General features: G+C 38.4%; 2 protein-coding genes and 1 long non-coding RNA gene across 8 annotated transcripts in view; 2 read left to right on the forward strand and 1 right to left on the reverse strand.

The window, feature by feature from the left end:
• Nucleotides 1-50: 50 nt before the first annotated feature.
• Nucleotides 51-3,261, forward strand: LOC110851303 (ATP-binding cassette sub-family E member 1). Of its 3 annotated transcripts, none has more exons than XM_022099027.2 (10): nucleotides 51-438; nucleotides 607-827; nucleotides 911-1,126; nucleotides 1,205-1,412; nucleotides 1,504-1,690; nucleotides 1,771-1,892; nucleotides 1,964-2,248; nucleotides 2,341-2,456; nucleotides 2,533-2,729; nucleotides 2,815-3,261. In XM_022099027.2, the coding sequence occupies exons 2-10, from the start codon at nucleotides 615-617 to the stop codon at nucleotides 3,095-3,097; spliced, it is 1,827 nt and encodes a 608-aa protein (XP_021954719.1). In that variant the 5' UTR covers nucleotides 51-438; nucleotides 607-614; the 3' UTR covers nucleotides 3,098-3,261. The 3 variants fall into 3 exon arrangements, with proteins under 3 accessions (XP_021954719.1, XP_021954718.1, XP_035708911.1); XM_022099026.2 differs by having other exon boundaries at nucleotides 52-456; XM_035853018.1 differs by lacking the exon at nucleotides 51-438 and adding an exon at nucleotides 520-541.
• Nucleotides 3,262-7,397: 4,136 nt separating this feature from the next.
• LOC110850903 (delta-sarcoglycan) overlaps nucleotides 7,398-22,854 on the reverse strand; it is a 40,313-nt gene continuing 24,856 nt past the window's right edge. For 3 of the 4 annotated variants that reach the window (XM_035853095.1, XM_035853093.1, XM_035853094.1), the window contains 7 exons: nucleotides 18,982-19,224; nucleotides 11,719-11,908; nucleotides 11,104-11,223; nucleotides 9,779-9,832; nucleotides 9,511-9,529; nucleotides 8,669-8,792; nucleotides 7,398-8,558 (listed from right to left, as the gene is read on the reverse strand). In XM_035853095.1, the coding sequence (XP_035708988.1) occupies nucleotides 8,340-8,558; nucleotides 8,669-8,792; nucleotides 9,511-9,529; nucleotides 9,779-9,832; nucleotides 11,104-11,223; nucleotides 11,719-11,908; nucleotides 18,982-19,197 (942 nt within the window). In that variant the 5' untranslated portion in view covers nucleotides 19,198-19,224 and the 3' untranslated portion in view covers nucleotides 7,398-8,339. Of the gene's footprint in view, nucleotides 8,559-8,668; nucleotides 8,793-9,510; nucleotides 9,530-9,778; nucleotides 9,833-11,103; nucleotides 11,224-11,718; nucleotides 11,909-18,981; nucleotides 19,235-22,854 lie in introns of those variants that run through there. The other variant, XM_022098505.2, reaches the window with a different exon arrangement.
• On the forward strand, nucleotides 19,170-19,871 carry LOC118436054. Its single transcript, XR_004835163.1, has 2 exons — nucleotides 19,170-19,290; nucleotides 19,364-19,871. It is a non-coding gene; the product is annotated as an uncharacterized LOC118436054 (long non-coding RNA).

Genomic DNA, 22,854 nt, shown 5'->3' on the forward strand with positions numbered 1-22,854 from the left:
TCACAGGGAAGTATTTACCAGTACCAAAACATTGCGAAATTACTATCGTTTATTCACGCACATACATCATCTCTACACTTCATCTAAGCAACAGGCTTATCTAACGTACACTTTAATTTGATGAGAATGATCACAACTAAAAAAGTCACTCAATATTTTGCATGCGACAACCTCTTACTCGCAATCAGCCATTGAGGATTGGGATAGGAGTGGAGAGACATCTTTTTACTGGCGGTCCAATCCGGCTCAATTCTCCTCGTGGAACTATTATACACTCAAAACTGCTGTTACAAAATAAGTTGAATTGAAAGTTGAAAGTTAAGCAACTTGGTCAATTGATTTTTAAGGATTTAATTGGTCCGCGTATCAATTTTAGGGTGAAGGATTTCATAGTTGAAAAATTACACAAGGAGGACAGAGGAAGGTCCATCAACGAACGTACGTATCAAACGTCAGGTAAACTTTTACAAATCTTTTTGTAAGAATTCTAGCACCTCAGGAATAGGAAACATACGGAAGGAAAAAGATAGGATAATGAAAGGTGGTAGTGACGTGAAATATGTGTAATGGGCAGGTGATTTTTATAATCCTGTCGTATATAATTAGGGAGCAAGATGCCTAAGCCGAGGGCTAATGAGGAGACGGATAAGCAGACTCGAATTGCTATCGTCAATTCGGATAAGTGCAAACCGAAGAGATGCCGGCAAGAGTGCAAAAAGAGCTGTCCGGTCGTCAGGATGGGAAAATTGTGCATCGAGGTGATCCCCACGGATAAAATTGCCAAGATTTCAGAAGAACTTTGTATCGGGTGCGGTATTTGTGTGAAGGTAGGTCAGCAGGAGCAATCTAGGTTAATTTATAGGAATGATTTGCATATGTAGGTTATCATGTATTCATTTGTTTTTTTTAGAAATGCCCATTCGAAGCCATCAATATTATCAATCTTCCCAGCAATTTGGAGCGAGACACGACGCATCGGTATTCACAAAATTCTTTTAAGCTACATAGATTGCCAACACCGAGACCAGGGGAGGTGTTGGGGCTCGTGGGTACGAACGGGATAGGAAAATCCACAGCTTTGAAGATTCTTGCGGCCAAATTGAAACCAAATTTAGGACGATTTTCGGTGCGCGCATTGATTTTAAATTACTTTTTAAAGTAAAATCAAGGAGAGGTGTGTGATAATGAAAATTAAATGTTGCAGGACCCTCCAGATTGGACAGAGATTTTGGCTTATTTTCGAGGATCCGAGTTACAAAACTACTTCACAAGAATTTTGGAGGATAACTTGAAGGCCTTGATTAAACCGCAGTATGTCGACCAAATCCCGAAAGCTGTGAAAGGAATGGTGCAGGAAATGTTGACGAAGAAGGCAGAAGCAGAAAATCTAGAACAAACACTAGATCAACTTGGTATGGGGTTTATTGTAACAATTTTACTGTTTTGTCTTGATAAAAGCATACACCTATGATATGAAAAAATGCTATGTAATTTGTGTTGCAGATTTACGAAACGTCGTTGACCGAAGCATTGCTGATTTGTCTGGAGGAGAACTTCAGCGTTTTGCTATTGCAATGGTCTGTGTTCAGAAAGCAGATGTCTTCATGTTTGATGAGCCGTCTAGTTATTTGGACGTAAAACAGCGCTTGAACGCTGCTTTGGCAATTAGATCGCTTTTGGGATCTGACAGGTAGAGAGACATTAGATTTTCCTTAATTACACTTTAGTTTCGAAAAATGTACGACATAATTGTGACATAATTTTTGACAGATATGTTATCGTCGTGGAGCACGATTTATCTGTTCTGGATTATTTGTCTGACTTCATTTGCGTCCTTTACGGAGTGGCTGGTGCTTATGGAGTTGTAACGATGCCGTTTTCAGTTCGTGAAGGTTTTGGAATAAAATTAAGTCTTGTGTAATAAGTTAAAAATTAAATTACAATGTGCAAAATCTCTCTTTAGGGATCAACATTTTCTTGGATGGGTTTGTTCCAACCGAGAACTTGAGGTTCCGTGAGGATGCTCTGGTGTTTAAGGTTGCTGAATCTGCGAACGAGGAAGAAGCAAAACGAATGGCCCGATATGAGTATCCAGATATGTCTAAAACCATGGGGACTTTCAAGCTTGATATCAAAATGGGACAATTTACGGATTCTGAAATCCTTGTAATGCTGGGAGAAAATGGAACAGGAAAAACAACATTTATTAGAATGTTGGCTGGCAAGCTCCAACCAGATGCAGGATCATGTAAGAGTTACTATTAACGTATTAGTAAATAATCATGTAACCTTCGTTTAGATAGAATGTTTTATTTAATTAACTTTTTATATTTACAATAGCAAACGTACCAACATTGCATGTGAGTTACAAGCCGCAGAAAATTAGCCCAAAATCCGTTGGAACAGTTCGACAGCTTCTTCATGAAAAGATTAGAGATGCGTACATCCATCCTCAAGTATGTAAAAATTCTTTCGTTAAATAGTTAATTAGTAACATTCTCGTATTCAGTTTTCAAAACTAATTTTTTACAGTTTATCACCGATGTGATGAAGCCCTTAAAAATTGATGACGTTATTGACCACGAAGTGCAAACACTCTCTGGTGGTGAATTGCAAAGAATTGCTTTGGCACTCTGTTTAGGGAAACCTGCCGATGTGTACTTGATTGACGAACCATCTGCATATTTGGATTCTGAGCAACGTTTAGTTGCTGCAAAAGTTATAAAACGGTACGAGGAGTGATATATATATATTATTTCCAAGTCTATGCAACTGAGAATTTGGTAATAATTTGCTTAAAAATTTGATATTCAGGTTTATTCTCCATGCGAAGAAGACAGGATTTGTTGTGGAGCACGATTTTATAATGGCCACATATCTTGCCGACCGTGTGATCGTGTTTGAGGGTGCTCCTTCAATAGAAACGCTTGCAAATAGTCCCCAAAGTCTATTAATAGGAATGAATAAATTCTTGGAGCTCTTGGGAATTACATTTAGGAGAGATCCAAATAATTATAGACCAAGAATCAATAAATTAGAATCCGTCAAAGATTCGGAACAAAAGAGAGCTGGACAGTACTTTTTCTTGGAAGACTAAGAAAATACTCTATTCTGCCTAAGAAGAATAAAAAAATCGACAATTCCATTACTACTGATGCAAATCAACCTAGGTTCTTTTTGTTATCTAATGCATGTATGGATGAAAACAAGTTACAAAGAATGAAAAATAAATTTTTTAAATTGGGTGTGGTAATTTATTAACAAGGTTTTGTCTCCTTATTTTATTTCTTTCTCATCAAAGCTGAATACATTCAACTGCAACATATATGAGTAGGCGGAAGGCCATTCTGAATTATTTTGCATGTCGTTCTCGTTATATGAACGTGTGCAAGAAATTTCAAATTAATTAAAATTAAACCGTAGCATTACTCGGTAGAGGGTTTGGGGAGTACGATTTATACGGTGTCTCGGGACATGGATAAGACCACTGACCATTATGATCTACTTAACTATTACGACCACTGACCAGTATTTGTTATTCTCTCGTCCATTTTATTCCTAATCTCATATTTCCTCTCCTGCTCAGCCTGACTGGCAAAGCGACGTGCCCTCGAATGACTCTTTGTGGTATTGCGTCGATATCATCGTGATGGTCGCATTTTACTCGTTCTCCGTGGTCAAGAAAACCGAAGTCATTTCATATCAGAACACAGTAATCACCAACCAAGTGGAAATATCATGAGATTAACAAAGGAAAGTATAACAAATCATGGACACCCATCCAGCCACAAATGAAATGATGAGGGAAAGCTTGCCAACCAACCTGCAAGGGAGAAAGGCTGCTGGGTGAGAGAGTGAAAGATGAGAAAAAGGTTGGCGTCCGGGTCGCAAAAGTCCAGTTATTCTTCGTTTTGTCACTGTCTCAGCCCCAGTTGCACGTCTTCTGAGCTCCTGCCTGTCACCCATAGTCCGTAAGAGAAATGCAAGGTGAGGTATTTTCCACCATCAACTCGTATCATGTCATATTACAGAATTACTACGGAACCAGGATTTCATGACCACATTCATTTTTGGCAGGGGCCAGCCTTATCTCGAAAGGTAAAGTCAGTAGTATAATAGTAAAAAAGTATGGCCATGTTGTAAGGAAGTGTATGTAATCAAGTGGAGAAACGATGATTAGAAGTAGTAATAACAGGGCGGAAGGGGTGCATTTTGGGGTCATCTTTTTTCCACACCAACACTGATGTGGCAAATGTAATTCTCGTTTTACTTTATTGTGTGGCACAATCCGATATTCATATGGAATCGCAAAAAAGAAGTTCATGTAATAATGTTTTGCTAATACTTATTATTATCTGCATTTATTCGCTTTCATGCTATTTTTGTGCTTCCGTGCACCACCCACCACTTCCCAAAAATACTAAAATCTTGAGGATATATTAATAAAAGGATTTTTCGTATCAGAAATTTCCGTCTTGTTTAGTGTGATACCTGGAGAAAGTTGTTGGATACATAGATGGACGTCTAAGTGGACTATGTGGTTTTGGGTTGTGTGTGTTGACGCTTTTATCTGTGAGGAGAAAGTGACATCAAATATTAATCAGATGTCAGAGGGAAACACAATAAGTTGACATTATGAAGTGAATCCGATTCCCTTAAAAATTGCTGGCTGGACACAATCTCCATTCTCCATTCCCCACAATTTTTTTATGCTGCGGCGGATGTTAGCGGTTGTATCCTCTGGGAGCGAGGAGGGCGATAAATTTTGGATGATTCTGAAAGTCAGTCACCTTCTTAAGATGACAGTAATTTTTGTTTCTGAGTGAGTTAGATACTTGCAGAAAAGACACGAAAAAGGGTGGCTATAATTGCTCCGTTAAAAATTTAACGCCAAAAGCCAGCCAATCTGTTCCCCTAATATATCTAGTTTGTACAATTTAACAACAGGATACAACTTTCTCTTTCTCCCTATTTTTCCTTCTTTGCAAAAATGTTAGCAATGTGAAATGCAATGTGAAATCATTGTGCAAAATGAGCCATTTTTTGCGATAAAATACCTAGGTAGAAATATAATTGGCATGCACAAGTTGCAAGGTACAACTTACAACACGGGTTATGAGGTACGTAAAATAAAGGGACGTGCTTTCTCTGGTTGCAGTAGAAATATGACACGCACATTAATATATTATATATTCTACCCTATTTTTTTACCATACGCCTCATTGCGTTGCCCTTTTAACATTGGAAACTTTTACTTTTTCCGTACAGCTTAAGACACGTAAAGATTATTAAATACGACTTAATATTACTACATCTCCTGCACAATTAATCAAACAAAATGTAAAATCTATGCCCTTTAAAATCTTTTTCTTGCATGATTTAATGTTCTCCAATGTTAATGGGTCGGATGAACCCCTATGTTCATCACGAAATTGAGATCGTGTCAATTTTCAAATTGGAATGAAACTGAATCCGCTGCTTCAAATCCACTGCATAACATAATGGACTAATGGATGCATACGACAATAAATTTTACAAGGCCAAGTAATGAAAATTCCTCTTGGTTGTTGAATTCGCCTTCTGATGCGTAAGTTCAAGATTAGGGTCTCCCAAGTTTGTAAAAAAGATCTGAAAAAGCGAAAAGCTAAAAAATCTGAAATCCGCTTTTTTCGCTCAATACTTGACTGTCCCGATTTTTTATCGCTTGAATACTCAGGAGCAGAGAATGGGTGGTCAGGAAACTTTCGAGTTTCTTTTAAAATTTAAATTTGCTTCATGTTGGATATGATAAAACAACTATCTAAGATCATGTAAATCCAAAAATTACCAAAATGGGATGAAAATAGGATTTTTGGCAAAGGTTTGAATGCGGTAGTTTTAGTGGTTGCAATGCTTTTCAGGGGGTGTGGCGGGCGCAGGTGGGGCAATGGAATAAAATCCTCCCTCACTTTTCATACACTCACCTGATATTGCAATATATTCCATAGGGCATCAAAATCGGGCGATGTCCCCTTAAACATGTCTCTGAGAGACTGATTTTTCACTCAAAGTAGTAAAAAGAGCGAAAAAATCATCTTAAAGTAGATTTTATTTTTGAGCAGAAAAAGCGGAAAAAAGATCGGAATCGCTTGCGCAGTGCGGTTTACAAAAAGAGCGAAAAAATCGTGAGCGGAAAAAGCGATTTTTTTTACAAAGTTGGGACACCCTATTGCTACTTTCCCATTTTCTCGCATTCAATGAATTACACATTTCTAGCCCATACTGAGTTTTTCATTGTATATGCTGAGCAAAATTAGCTGAAATTACAGTTTGTAGAATTCAGCTCTACACACTTATGCATTTCGACATAACCATAAGGAAAAACGCAGCTGAGCAAAGGGTCCATAAACAGACCAAGGAATTTTTCTAGGAATCTTCGCTATTGGCCTTGATAAAATTACTGCATATGTACATGTTCAAACACAATCATGACAAATCGACTATTCGGCTACAAATTTCTTTTCATGTCAAATGCAATCTATTATGATGCTAAATGTTAGTAGATGAAAAACCTGAGGCTGCAAATGCTGGTGGGGATGAATGCCCACTATTATTAATCCGTATCCCCTCCACAAATCCAAGTACATGACGCAATAGTTAAATATTGATAAACATTAATATATTAATCACATCAGATGTCAGCAACTAAATATGTAAATTGGCTCTTCTTGCGTGCCTTGTGTGCATGTGCATGAGCAGCAATACCAGTATCTAATCTTGAGCCGAGTGTCTGGATACCGGTCAACACGTAATAATTCAGGACTGAATTAATGGAGTGACCAAGAGAGCTCCTCAGGGATCTTCTGCCTGTGGTGGGCAAGTAGTTAGCAACAAGCAGAGTTTGATTTGAGGAGGTTTTGCAGTGCTGGATGAAGGAAAAGGTGAAGAGAAAGCAAGTCGGTGGGACCTCCTAATATCAAGGGATTAAGGGCGAGGAAGGCGACAAGGACTGGAATAAATGAGACACTTCCAATCTGCAATCTGTCACCCACGAACTCTAATTTATGGACTTGGTTCAAATAAATGAACTCCACAATTTCAACACTTGAACAAATCGCTTTGTAATCCAAACACAATGATCATTTATACATATTTTAGTGGTGGGTTTGGATTTCACACATTATGCAAACAATCATCCACCACTCTTGATTATAGTGCAGTGTGGACGGGTTGGTGGCTTGGCGGAATGGAATGACGACGACGACGACTATAAGGATTTTCCACACAATTGGATAGTCTCAGTTGGAGTTCGTAAAAGTCTCCCCGTCATTTAAAAATTTATGTATCGCATGATTTGAATTTGTAGACTTGCAATAAGTAATTTGCATACCCAAATAATTACAAGATTGCGAAAAACTGTGTAAAAATTCAATATTTTAATGCTCCAGTCATTGGTTGGTAAATATCATTACTCAACTAAATACTTACATACATTTTTTTGTAATGTATCCAAATGTCTTATATTTCCCTTATGTAGTATTTTTATATCTAAAATTGATGATTTGTGGTCTATATATTTAGCTTACAAGTAGAGTTATGTATGTATTAATTGCGTTGATAGGATAATGGTTAAGTTTCGAAGGTTTGTTTCTCATCGCCTCTCATCTTAGTTCGAGTACGTACGTATTTCGACGTATAATCCGTTTTCACTCTTGAAGTTGTCCTTGATAATTCAGTATCTTACAATATTCACTCTCACGACAAGCTTTCGGATTTATGTAGCATAAGTAGTTTAAAAGAACAAGGGAGGAATTCCAGTCGTGCTAGACCTCGGTGTCACCTATAAAAACGACACCACAAAGTGAATTGAAACTGCTCACTTATGTACTTGCGTCGTGTCCTCAGTCACATTAGCAGTAATTGTACGTGTGTTGAGGGAGGTAATAAAATTTAAACTATTTTCATTTCATAAAAAAACTTTGGAACTTAAAGTTGGAAGTCGATCAACGTGTATCTTTCTTTCTTTATGGCTGCTTCATTTGTTGAGAGAAAAAACTTTTGTTTGAAGGCGTCTGGTTTATTTTTGCATCTGCCAGGCCCCTCATATTTTAGTAGATTTCAGAAAAAGTGAGCCAACACATCACCACCAGGAAGAATGTTGAATCATAGTAGTCTAACTGATGAGAGATTGATCATTGTCAATTTTGGTCGTGGATTGTCATTCACTTTCCCTTGTTGCACATTATAAACACGCATTTTTATCCTGCGTTATCTTCACGCACTTTTTTCCCAGAAACAAATCTAGCCATGATACAATTTTCTTGATACATATTTTATCTTGCGCCTTAATTTCCATTAGATCATCGACAAACGTCATTGTCTGCGACACAAGGTCCGTCCGGAGGAGCCAGGAATAATCTCCCTTTACCGCAAACACAAACTTGATAAACTTCAGGACTCCCAGTCCTCTTAATTGTGGAAGGGTTGTAGACCGGAGTTCCAGCCGTGGGCAGCTTGGCACTTGTCAATGTTGCTGTTTGTAGTTTTGGCATGTAAATGTTTGGAGCGTCCATCCGAACCTGTGGTTATCATGTCAATTACTCAGTTACATATTTAATATTGCCCCGCAATGAATGCGATAAGTACAAACAAATTCAAGTGAAAGTTTAAAAATCTTCAAAATACTCACAGATCCTTCTGTGGATTGTAGTTTAAGGTCTGCAAGGCAAGTCGCACTAATGTCTCCAGCTAAGGAATCGATTCCTATCCCATGAGTTGCAAAAACTTCTAAATTTCTCGTTGGAGACTCCAACCTGAAAAATATCGAAATTTTGAATCATCTTTTCATTGTCAAATACAGCAAGTGCAAAAAAATGCACCACATTGACCATTTTTCAAAAATTCTAAACATACACATGTAACTGCTGTTACACTACTGCGTCACCACTTTCTCTCGTTAAGTCAAAAGCAGTCAAAACATTTGCAGTTGGCAGCCAGTTGTCAATCAGCAACTAACTAACAACGAGACAAAGTAGTAAATAAGCGGACGAATGCATGCGGAGGAGGAGAAAGTGATGGGAAAGGAGATGATTAATGGCACTATTAGCATTTGACTCTCTCTCTCTTCTTGTCAAGTAACACCACCTCAGTCAAAAAGTGAGACAGTCAAGTGAGGTGCATAGGACGGGGACAAAGCATGTTCAACTCTTCTGATGTGTGCTGAACAACAAACAATGCATGGATAAATAAATGTAGGATGACAAAAAAGCTGTCCTGTTACTGGGGAATTGAGTTCTCACGCGTTCAAAAAATCGGAACAAACGAGTGTTACGTAATGACAGCAGGATGTAGAAGGGAGGGGACTGATTCCTCACGAAATTTTTAGAACATTTTAGTCAAATTTCGTACTAAAAAAATTTGTGTGCTGACATCTTAAATAATCATTAAGGGCCAAAATAGCAAAGTTTTTACTAAGCAAATTAGCAAAGCAATATTTACATCAGACGGTCATTCACGATGTAAATTACATACCTCAGTTCATTTCCAGATTCTGCAATTAGAAATTTCTTAAATTAGAAAAAACCTTGGATATTTCTGCCATTAATTGGGATCCAGTGAAGAAATATTTGCGAGTTCCAGACATTTAACTATGTGCATTAGTTTTACACTATCTTTTTGTTAAAGTGAAATTTAATCCCAATTTTACTTATTTAAATGCCCGTTTCAGATAAATTTATAAAAATGTACAAATTATTGAAATAAATGATTGTAAAATAAGAATGAGATATATTCATTTTACCTGCTCGGACGAGTGGAGTTTGAACCGAGCCATGGAAAACGGCTCCCCCTTCCCCTGCAAGAAATCAGAGAAGTTGTAATGAAACATGAGAGATATTAATGAATTAGTAGGCTCATTTCCATTGTTGAGGACAAAGAACAAGACGAATAATGAGAACAATGGACTGATAGAACAATAACAGACATGTGTGTACTACAGTATTATGAATTATTATGTGTTGTTTCTCCACCACATCGGACTATCTAGCAGATCCACAAAATTTGTACGGTCATGTCATGTGGACCAAACTTATATTTGCATTATAATCCACTTTATTATTGACATACAATAGTGCACCAAAATCTGCATACTGATTTAAGCATTTTACATAGGGGGCGAGATGAAAATTGAAGAAAATTTAGGAAATGGGTTGAAATTAGTGTCAAACTTCAAGAAATGTACGATTCGCAAGGTTTGCGTCCCCATCTTCTCGTCTTCTGTAGAGAAGGATCGGGCTTTTCAACACAAAGCCATGATCCCGGATGCATATGATGATATCCGTTCCCACATAAAATAATTCTTCCAAGGACAAGTGGAATTGAAAGGGGTGGGTTGGCAAAGTGCAGCAGTAAGGATGCAATGTATGATCTAATGGCCAGTTTTGAATACTTATGTATTCTTCAGACAAGTCACATATTCTCAAAATCCAGGGAAAGCTGCGTAGGAGGGAGAAAAGGTATGTTTACAACCAGCGTGAGAAATGTGGGGATGGTGAGATCAGGTTTAACTGCAACTTCCCGTATCATTTTCATTTGCCGTTCCACTAAATTTATGTGCGTACATTATAAAAATATGCATTTTCGATTATGATCTTCCTGCACTCCACTCCAGAACACTGAATCATGTCTAAGTATCATTTCTCAAGCTTGTGCACAACTACGCACCCAAAGTTTTTCCAGTCTCTCTCATTGCATTACATATATGAGTTATTTCCTGAAAAACGTGTATATCTGAAATCAGCACCATATGAATATAACGTGGTCTCCTGCTTCCTCCAACAAAATGAGCTTTGTTTCTGACAAGAATTTCCAAATAATTAATGTGACATTAATAAGGCAAATAAGTAGTTGGACATGGTAAATTAGAACAGCACAGTGAGTCTTGGTTGTTGGCGACACACTAATTTAATTTCATCCGCTTTTGCATTCATTCACTGCATTCCAACCAAAGATAACCAACCCACCCAGTCACTGACGACGTATCTACTCGCACTTTTGACTACTGTCCTCGTCGTCTGTTGTCATTTGCAAAATTTGTGAGGGAGGAAAAGAAAAGAGGAAACGAACCTGTGACACGAAGCAGTTCAGCTCCAACAAGAACTTCTTTCCGATCCGCCGAGAAGAGGAGACGACCTCGTGTATCTGTTATTTTCATCCCTGACGCTTGACACTCGAGTTTGTCATCTCCTGTGTGTGCCAAGCCAAAATTAAACCGTGTAAGATTTTTGTGCAGACGAGGACGAGCATTTTTTTTATCAAACTTCATTTTCACAGTTTTCATAATATGCATTTTTAGACCGAGCCAGGAGCTTATGTAGCCATCGTGTGTTCGGTTGGCTGTACACATGAGACTTGTCGGACCGAATTGTTTATATTTAGAGTAGATTTAGAGTTAGAAAATCAGTCCACTGAGTGACCAATAAGTTATTTTTCTTGTTAAACTACACCAAAGTTAGAAATGGTCACAGAAAGTGAGACAAAATTTGTGTACACAAATGAATCAGACACATATTATCACACCAGGTACATTATTTGCAAGAAGTATGTACGGTTATGTATGTATTTACTCAAATACGTGCAAATACTGGCTCGGGCTTATATAAATCCATTGCAGGTGTTTTTTTTTACTTTGTCATCTGCACACTCCTGAACATTTCAGTAAAATTGTAAGAAATGACTTACCCAGGAATAGTTTATTGAGAACACGACCATCCGGCCCTCTCGCTATCAGACTGATATTCTTGGATGACTCAATATGAATAGGTTGATTCCTCCGCGATCGGATTTTGGAAGCTATCAAGCTATCCAGCACCATGCTTTCTCCACGAAGCTGAATCCCTCCTGGTACTACTTTTAGTGGACCCATCCCATCCTAGCGAAAAAAATACATAATTACAATTTTGTCATAACTTATCACAGCCTTTTACTTATTGTCATTTTACTCGCGACATTTTCGCAAACGTTAATTGCCTCAGGTAAAAAATACATGCATATTTATTTCCACGTCCTGTAACTCGACGACTCTTGCGTTTCGTCATACATAAAATATATAAGACTCGGGATGGGGGATAACTAACTGACATGAATTGCGAGGGAGGGAGGAGGTCATCAAAAGAAGCTGGGTAGATTATTTCACAAAAAGGAAAGTGGAGAGCTCTTTCCTCTCTTTCCTCAATTCCGGTTCTCATTTCCGGGCTGTTTTAACTCTGCTACACCCAACAAACTGGTCTAAGCCTATAAATAACATCACACCACTCTAAACCGCAAATGTCTTCCTTTCGTATGGCTCTCTGCCATTCTTCACCAACCGACTTTACTCATGCTGTGTTTAGTAACTCTGCCATTTTTACAGTATGAATGCCACCATTAAGTCATCATCGTGTAGATCTGTATTCTCTTTGCGTGTTGATCATCCAAAAATTCCAACCTGCGCTTGTGATGCAACTGTCAACGAGTGATTCACTTTATTGGGAAGTGAATGGACCTCTAAAAATGTTAAACTCTTTTTGAATTCATAATTCCTTCTAAAGTTGAGTTATTCATGGGCAGGTTCTGATTTGCAAAAGTATCACATTATTGGCTGACAGGTTTAATAGAATTTTAAAATTTATTTAGAAAATATCACTTCAAACGTCATTCCGTTGAATTTGTAGGTTTGAGGAATATTAGACTTTCCACAAATTGAGGGTAAAGCTATCGATGAAATATGACGGCTTTATAGGCTGTATATTTAATAGCGTCATTTATAGCATATTTATTAAATCATAGAAAATTTGAGTATACTTGTAAAACATTTCCACGTCGGGTCAGATTGAATAATGTCCTAATGAACCTCATCACCTTAAAATATTTGAATTTCATATCACGCATTTAAGAAAATTGAGTCGAATGAGTCAAAGTACTCGAGCCATTTCCTCTCATGTATTCGTGGTCATAAAAGTGACAGGATTTCGTTGAGAATTCGTATTCGTATTATTTAATGTAAAAAGAGGTTTCACTGGTTGTGCATAAATCCATCAACGGAAGTGGAGGGAAATAACGATAATGGAATATGGGTTGAGAATCCAACGTGTTTAAGAAATTTGATTAATGCCGTCTCAATATGCGACCCAAGGTGACAATCAAAGTTTAGTGGCGTTGGATTTCTAACCACGTGGAATTATTTACTTTTACACACATGTCAGTGCAATATGCAAAATCTCATTGAAATATTAAAACTTGGATATAAAAATAATAAATATTCCATTTTATGTTTAATAATTCAAAATAATTCGGCACATGGCAGAGACGTTTAATATATTTTAATGCAATAATGGGATTATGTATCCGGTATTATCTGGGTCATGGATTGGCTTATTCTCCAGTGTAAACTGTAATGCATTCCAGTATGACATATTGCAGTTCTCATCCTATTCAACTAAAGAATCAGACATGTGTTTCTAATCGAATTGCGAATTGGTTTCTCGTCTTCTTAAATCCTAAATGACTGCTATAAAACTGGAATCCATTTGAAGGATGAGTTCAATTTCTCTCTCCTTCCCCCACGAAAGAACAAAATACACCAGCCTCAGGAGGCAGACAAGACGACTTCTTCCTTCCATCCAATTCTTATACAAGAAAGAACCATGGGCAAAAATAATAGAAAAAAGCAAGACAGAAATGCAATCTTGAAAACAAAGGAAAAATCTGCGAGTGTTAGGAATGTGGTTGTAAAAACCTCCCCCCGTGATGATAAAATGGTAGTTTGACTTGACCCTTATTTTGTCACTTGGCTGCAGCTCCCATCCACAATCATAATCTCGTTTATGCAACATATTTGATTACTTGACCTCACCCTTGAACAAAGAATGGGACAGAACAGGACAGAAAGACGAACGAAAAAAAAACAACACGGACTGACGTAAAAAAATGGGTTTGCACTGTTATCATGGTTTGTAGCACAACAATGCATGGTATGTAATCTCTCTCTGCAACTGCACTCTTCTTAAGTAATGACTCGCACCATTCTGCATACTTTAATCATTTTTTGTGCTCCCAAAACATTGTGATTCAAGTGAAAGCAGTACATACGCTCATATGAGCACAGCAAGAGGGGCACGTCGTTTACTGACTCCCCACAAAAATAAGGGAAAGCACGCTTGTATATTTGGTTCATGGTTCATTGGATTGCAAGAAAGGATATTATTTTGCCAGCACCACGAACGCATAGATTTCATACTCATATTACAAGGAAACGGATAAATGGACACTCATTGTCCTTCTTGTTCTCTTGTATATTTATCCGTTCTCCTTCTATTGTGAGGTTGTCTCCATTTTGGGTGGTCGTTGCGGTGTTCATGATCGTAAATATAAAATGACTCGATGATGACGATAATAATGTCCATAAATGATATAACAACAACGGGGAAAGAAGGGAGAGAGAGTTGTTAAACCATCGGGAAACACCAAGGCAGTCTTGTAAGCCACACCACCACACATGACATCATAATATTCTTAATATCTAAAACACTGTTATGCACCCTTTCCTGACTTGGTTTTGAGTTTTGGTGGTGCTAGCTAACGTCTTTTCCCTGCCATGAAAGGAGGAAATCACCACAGGCGAAAACAGTGAAAGACATCATAAACACAATGTATGCACACAGTTTCGTTTCGTTGTTACTGCGTATGAGATCCTATCCATTTCAGCATCAGGCTAAAATCCGATGACAAAATGAGTTCAGCAGTGTGGAAAAATAAGGATAATGATATGAACGCAGCAGACAGACAGACAGAAATTGACTTTGTCGTCTTCTCCTCCTAGTCTCATTTCTTGAATGGATTGCGCAATCAATCAGACCAAAAATACGTACCTTTTCTTCGTCTTCAGAGATGGTATGATTTTCCTCCTAATTATTTCAAAATGAGACAACTATTCGAATGGAAATACCGTTTTATTTCTTATTTATGGCACATAAATGCCAGCTCATATATCATTTTTATCACACCACTAAAAAATGTGGGAGTGCCAAATCAATAAATCAATCCGGGTTTAAAATTTGCATATAATTTTACTCCTGGGAAAAATATATGACTGGACTTGTTGCCAAAATTCTAAGCTGATTATATTTGTAAAACTGCGCCCACAAAATTCCAGATAAGCATAAATTATCTGAAGGGGATGAGCAAGCTGTCAATATGCTCATCACTCAGACAGAGGACAGGAAAACCTGCTTTACAAAGAAATTTTTGCCTCTCTCCAAGATTTGGGTGGTCCATATGGGATATTTTAAAAGTCAGACAGAACTCTTTCCTCTAAATCTACGCTCGTGATCTATGCATCCTTGCAGAACGGTTCTTCTTGTGCTGTCTGCTGTGCAATTATCTCGGTTTCAGTTGCTAAAATAAGTGCAACGTGAGACGACCAGGGCTATATTAAGGATGGGACGGAACCCTACGTCTATTCAACATTTATCATCTTTGGCAGTTTTAAAACTCAATTTTTTATGTGTGTAACACTCTTCATACTATTAGCGGAATATATAACCTTCAAGAATGCAAAGCTCTTAATGGTCATGACAGAAATAGAAACGTTTTAAAATTCAGTATAAATGATGTGACGATTGAACTGCAATTTCCACTACTTGGATAAATATTGAATTTGTCATTGAGCAGATTTGTCATTAACCCAACCGATTAAAAAAAATCTAATTACTGGTTACAAGAAACGATTGTTATCACGATCCCAATTTAGATACTAATGAATCCAGAATAATAGGTTTAATGAAGTTCACTGCTATTTCTTTGATAAAACTGACTGTCACGAAAACTTTACGCATCTGATATTCTTGTTTTGCTATTGTTTTTGTTTGCGTATACGAAACCCAATATTTCCTCCCCATCTTTGTCAATAAGAACCATACCTGCTTATTCACCTTCATTTCATGAGTTGGGCTGCTTCACTTTTGAGACAAATTAATCTCTCGAACAAGTTGAAAAACACGCTTCGCCATATTCACCAACGTCTTCACTCCTCCGCCCATGACCGTAATAACGTAAAATAGGAAATGTTGTGCGAGATGTATGTATTTCCTCCGCATCTCCGCCGCTTTGCAAACTTTGCTTTCTCGCACCAAACCTAATGCTAATATCAGTCTCATTCTCAGCCGAGTTCGCAACGTGAACCCACTTGAGGCAAACTTATGTTCATTTCACACAAAATTTCTTCAGCAGAAGCAAAGGGCGAAACTCGGAGATGCAGAAGTGTCAAGGGAAAAGCACAGAATTGGAATTTAAGACAACTTTTAAATCACATTACCCACAACTATCCCGTAACTACGAGATCGCAGAAGGCGTTGTAAATATGTAGCATATGAGAAAATGTTTGTATAATGTGTACCAACCTCTGATTTCTCATGTACGTGAAACCTTTGCAATCGAATTGTTGTCCACCACAGTTCTTTTCAGGATTTTGGGTGAATTTTACAACTTTTACAGAAAAATTATGTCCTATCCCAATCATTTACCAGTCACGCTGACCAGAATCCGATGGTTCAACTCGAAGGGAATTCCAAGTACTTACAAATGTACGTACAGCAGTATTGTCCCTGCAAATTTGTTTCAGAGTGAGAAGCAAGTCTAAAATTTTTCATTAATTCCACATTCAGATGGGTTGCCTACAAAATTAAATACAGAGAATGCAAGTCGTCCCGAAATAGAGTTTCAGTCGTCGTATCCGGAAAGGGTGATTTGGTTTGGTTGGTGAAGTACATGTTGTCTTTTGGTTACTTTATGCAGCACAATGGCATTTTAATAATGCACTAATTGGAATGCACATCTCTTCTCAAGACCATGCTTGCTCGAGCTGTTATACGAACCACTACTACTGCCATTTAACAACCATCATCTCTCTTTCCCTTCCTCCTCCTTGTCGACTCTTTCTCCGGGCAGGCCGACGGAGTGTGTGTACTTTTACATACGTACGTAGAGGCGAAGGATGCATTCTCATAAGTAAATAACTAGGCCTTCCTTTCTCCTGAGTGATGACAACCAACTTAGAAATACACACGTATCCACCACCCTCAAGTCAACCTTCTTCATCTTCGCATACTTAATGATAAGACACGGAGAAACTACTTTTGTACGTAATTAGTTCAAGTTAATGGTCAAGGGTAAGTGTGTACTTGAGAATGACGCAATTTTTAAGTGGTGTCGTTGTGTAATCTGTAAATAACCATACTTGAGCATATTTTAAGTTCAAGGTTGATTTCCTTTGACCCCATTAAGTGAACGACAAGATTGCTTTTGTCTGTCCCCTTATCTCGTTTATATCAGGATCAGAGAAAGCCTGCACATATTACAAGTTGGCTGCATCGCTCAAAACCCTGTCTCATATTTTGATGATATGCGAACACGATCAGGAGTGTACGCGTACGTATGTGTGAGTGAGAATTTCCTTGCCGAGGGGAAATGCTCTGCACTGGTTTGTACAGTTCACAGAGCTGGATTTTGGGCATGAATATTAGATTGAATAGCAAATTATCTTTAAATATTCATACGTATTTAAATGGAATCCCTTGAGCTACCTATTAAATCTTCTCACCTCATCTCGACCACTCTCTCCTCCTCGGTCCTTGCCATGCACAGGCAGCGAAGGAGTGGGAGCAGCAGCAGAAGCTGGTACAAATTAGGTATAAATTTCCTACCTCTTGGATGATAGATGATCCTGTTTCTGCATCGGATATGAATTTATCATGAGAAAAGTTGGGGTGGGAGAGCGGCGTGCGAGGAGTCTCTTGTTTCTTCCGCGAGACAAGGAAAAGAACAAGTTGGTTCTCGTTGGCTTATTATTATCCAAACTTTGTGAAAGTAAGGGAGCAAAAGAGTCGAAATGATTCATGAATTACCTGTAGACCGCCCACGACGAGATTCTCGGATGGAGCTCAATTACATTTTATTGTTGTGAATTAATAAAATCCCCCAATTTTCAAGTTTCTCCACTATACCGTCTTGTTCTCGTACATATATAACCACATACATAATGTATGTCATAAAGTCGTGTTTGTGTGTAAAATCGATGGATAATTTGTCATCATACAATTTAACGCTTAACAAATCTATATCATTTGTGTAACACTAAACGAATTCAACAAGAACCCGTATAATTTGGATCAATTTCATCTTATGTAGGACACATTATCCATATTAGCTCATGGATAAAACTGCATGCTCCAGTAAATGCTGACAAAAATAAAGAAAATCACTTTGGCAAATCTGGTTTAAATGGGTTACAAGAGCTCCTGCTTAACTTCCCCTACACACACTCATCTCAACTTGGAGGCCGAAAATGCCGAAATCATCATTAGAGGAAAGCTGCACATATGTAGTAAATAAATACAACGACTGACTTATTCCGCTACCGTCGAGCACAATGAAAGCAACTTGATAAAAAAGAAGCTGGGTTCTCAGATTGATTCTTTGTGCCGAAACGAAACTGAGTGGCACAAGAAGTGCGTGAATGAATCTGCATATAGTGCAAAGAAAGGAGCGTGTTTTCCCTTCATGTTCTTCTTCTTTACAGTTTCACAGACGAGAGAGATCCGTTTTACAAACTGATTTGGGTAATGTATTTTCGAATTCACTCGCATCACAGATCCTCAATACATTTCTTTTGAGCAAATGTTTCTTTCCCTCCGATTCAAGTTTTTTTCCCTCTGTGTACAAAGTACGTAAGCAAAACCAAGCAAACCAATGAAGAATTACTAGAGACGGGTACGAACGTGGACGTTCTTTCATCTTACCCGATGCTGTCAAAGTATTGTAAATGCAGAGAGTGAAACTCGAAAATTAAATAACCATCCAACTAACTAACTAACTAGTAGTAGCAGCTTTATAACTTTGAGAACCTTTGAAACTACTGAATACAATTTCATGTCAAGTTACAAACAAAAAAATGCTGCTGCTGCTTACCGTAGAAAACTCCATGACCTTGAGTATCCACAGTGTGAGAGCCAAGTTGATGATGACAAGAAGTAGGAGGATAATTAGAACCAGGAACAGACACCGTCGTCGCCATCCAAACAGTCCAACTTGACATCCGTCGTGATATTTTGCGACAAAGTTTTTTTTGGTCTCATCCGCGCTGAGCCACTCGTTCTCCATTTCGGCTTCTCGACGGTTCACCATCTCACTGCCGCCACCAGTCTCCTCCCCCTGCAAAGAAAATCAGCTTGTTAGATTTAATTACATATTTTCACGGTCAGTGCATCCTTCAGTTCGGTAAGATAACATACATATTTGATGTAAAGAGTGCATCTCACTAGGAATTGGCATGCATGAATTTTCATTTCAGTGTTTTTTCCTATTAACCAAAACCTGGAAATCCGGCAAACCGGAGGAGGATAAAATCTTATCTTATCTGGGCAACCAAACACTACTCGTCTCTCCCCCATTTCAGCTTTGAGCAGAAAATGGGACAAGATTTCTATCGCTGGTGCCAAAGAGTAGAATGAAACGAGGGAAAAATCTTTTTAAAATCACATTAGAATCAAGCACCCTTTCTTCCAACTTTCTCTCACTCGGTCTCTTCTTCGTCCTTCCTGAAAAAAAGCGCGTGAGACTGGCCCATCCGGATTCAGAATTCCGTCACTTCTCTCTCGAGCTCGTAGGAGGCTGAGGACGGAAGAAAGAGGACATTCCATACATTGATTGTGCAAAATTACCCATTTCCCAGCCTCGTTGACTTTGGACTTTGTGACACGATGTAGAACTGGGAATTTATTTAGGAAAAATATGACTTCATAAAATTCTATTGCCTGCCAATCTTCTACCCTTTCTCTGAAAATAAAGGTTCTTTTGAGGAGCAAAGTGTGTGTTGTAAGTGTTTCTTCTTCCTCCTTTCGTAGTGGAAAAAGTGAGTGAATCTCGAATCTCAACCATCAATACGTAGTGGGTTCTCCAATTCATGGAGACTGGTTCTTATTAAGGGAGGAAAGTCATTGAATGCAATGCAGAGAAGTTCAAATGATTTTGGGGATAGATTGAGACGCTCAGAAATGCAACTGTGCTTGTATACAGAAGGAAACACGGTAATGGGGGCGACATTCCAAATAAAACAACCGCAACATCACTTCACCTCTCTTCTTCTTGGTACTCTGTCGAACCCATTGAGCTTTTCAGAGATATTTTAATGGGAATTGTCAAACCGGAAAGTATTCGCGTTTTACGAGTTCCATACATACACACAAACTAATTATTATATTTTCAATGATTTGAAACTTTAAAAAATCTCAATTTTCAGCACAGAGTGGCACAGTTGCAATTAAGTTTGGACAAATCTCAGACAAATTTCATTCACTAACTCATCATACTTTTATCGTCCTCGTTATAGTTTTTTTTGAGCAGGTGTATTTTTTCACAAATTTTCAATTCATTCCAACACAGAAATCTTTCAATATCCATGACTGATAAGCTATCAAAAGGTTTTACACAGTATTGCCACCACTGCTATTACATACGTGCGAACGTACATATCCCTTCATTCCACACGTTTGATGGTGCTCGAGAATTCATAAATATCTAATGGTGGTGGACTTTAAGTTTAAGCAACCTTTACGACCATGGGGAAGGTGTTATCTTAAAAATTCTCTGGAAGACTTTGCTCCCGAATTTCCTCACCCCTCAATTCATCTCCTCCATCCATTCATTCAAAGGGTTGAATCCTTTTGGGTGGAGAGTGAGAAGAAGATATTTTTACAATTTCCCACTCCCATGAATTATTGTCGGTTCAAATAGCCTTTAAAATATCGTTTGTACAAAACTGGCTTCTTTTCCCCAGATGAAATAAAATGCAAAAATATGCCCGTATCCTTCCTATTACCACTCCTCCTTCCTATGGATGTACGTATACGTGGAGGAGTAGACAAACCCACCCACAACCAGGAGGCAAGAGGATGCTTCGAAAATTTACGACTTTTCATGGAAAGGTAATAGCTTCCCTCCTCAAAAACTGCTCTATAGTCAATTCACATTCTTGAAGTGAACCATCAGATCAGAACAAATTGGTTTCACCCACAACGCGCCAGGGTTTCATTTCTCAACGATCTGCTCCATATCATCTTTGCGTAGAAATGTTTCTCCGTGATTTTAATTTTTCCACTCTCTCCTTCACACAGATTATGAAAAAATCATACAAAAGTAAACCCACTACTGCTGCAGGAAGGTTGCTCCCTTACGCAAACTGTATGGATTGACTAAGCGGAAAATCTCCTCCAGTCTCACTTTCCCCGTCCAAGTTTCTCCCCGAGTTTGGAAAGCTCACTTGAGAGATGAAAGTGATCTTGAGGATCCATCGCTGCAAAGGAGAACAAATCCAATTCTCCCCAAGAATGTTACAACAGCACCCTATGTGCACTTTTCCTTCCTTGTGAATGAAGATAAAATAAAATTATGTCATATCAGACATCTGCATTCCCGATAAAAACACTCCAGATTTTCTTGAATTCATTCTCCTCACGGAGCCCAATCCGACCCCGGCATACCACACCACACACACTTGTTCTCATCAATAAATTATTATTCAAATCGTTCACTTTTCACTACCTAGTTCCACCAGGCTTTCCTCCTTTCTCTCCTCCTCTTCTTCGCCAGGATTTCAATTCCATATTCATGAGAGACACATTTTATTTCAATTCTGTTAAACTATTGGACAGGTAATTCCAGTATTTTACGATCAATGCAGTATTTCTTGCAAAAATATATTGTTATTTTAATATAAAGTGTCCAAGGGTTGTGTGCCTGGGAGGCGACGTGGTCCCAATATGGTCCCATCACATGGCATACATACACTTGAGATAAAGTCATTAGATGCTCTTTACAGCCCACAATATCTAAACTACTGCTGCTTTATGAAGAGTCAACATCTTAACAATGCGATCATTGGTTTGACGCAGCAGCAGCCCTTTTATGAATTTTTGATAGCCCATCATCATCCTGTAAGCTGTTGAGTGGGGGATGAGAGACGCTTGTCCTTCAGCACCTCGTCTGTGCATCTCAAAACCTAAAACCTGATCGTTACGACATAACTTGAAGTTATGTCATGGCATAAAATAATGACTGGCTCGTTATTTAGTGATTCTGCTGGAAAGCGAAACAGGTTGATTCAATTTCAACAATGTATCTGGTCGAAACCGGGATGACATAGTTGGAAGTTTGCAATCGCAACTGGATAATTTTATGTAAGTTTGCCCACCACATATTCAATTTTGTAAATTCCAAGAAAAATGTAGTCTAACAAACACAATGACCATCTCGGGAAGTGCTTTCACTTACTCCAGCTTGGAAATTGAGTCGCATTAATAATTGAGGGTTGGGAAAATGAATGACAACAAATAAGATTCCGACGGACGGATTGAAGGGAAAGCAATTTGTTAAGAAAATACAGACAAGACGAATAAGAAACGAAGAGAGGAACAAGAAGTTTGTTGATGATTTGGCTCCAAATTGAGAGGACATTATTGTTTGGCTCTCGTCACCGCAGCACGTGTCACTTACTTCCAACCCTGTCTTTGTCTCTTGGCAGGCAGGCAAATGTAAATGGAAACACATCTCCTCCGGCTTTTTCCTCTCTGCCTTCCATTCTCCACATTCAAATCGTCTCTGTCTCTCCATTTCATCACAGCAAGCAGAGCACAAGGAGGAAAAAGTCGGTTTAATTTATTTCTGGCGGATGTATAGCGAGACACCACATTATGCCCACCATACCTTCTTCCTCGCCCTTCTTCCCTCTCCTACCCCTGCCTGCTTGCCCAGTTCGAAAACCAATTAAATTGTTGAGACTGAATG

This window comes from Folsomia candida, unplaced genomic scaffold (assembly GCF_002217175.1).
Source record: "Folsomia candida strain VU population unplaced genomic scaffold, ASM221717v1 Fcan01_Sc006, whole genome shotgun sequence".
NCBI lineage: Eukaryota > Metazoa > Arthropoda > Collembola > Entomobryomorpha > Isotomidae > Folsomia > Folsomia candida.

Bases quoted from the DNA above. Each gene is read 5' to 3' on its own strand.
- LOC110851303 (XM_035853018.1), top strand. The intron at 828-910 runs GTAGGTCAGCAG...TGTTTTTTTTAG, and splicing joins GGTGCGGTATTTGTGTGAAG to AAATGCCCATTCGAAGCCAT. The intron at 1,127-1,204 runs GTGCGCGCATTG...TAAATGTTGCAG, and splicing joins CAAATTTAGGACGATTTTCG to GACCCTCCAGATTGGACAGA.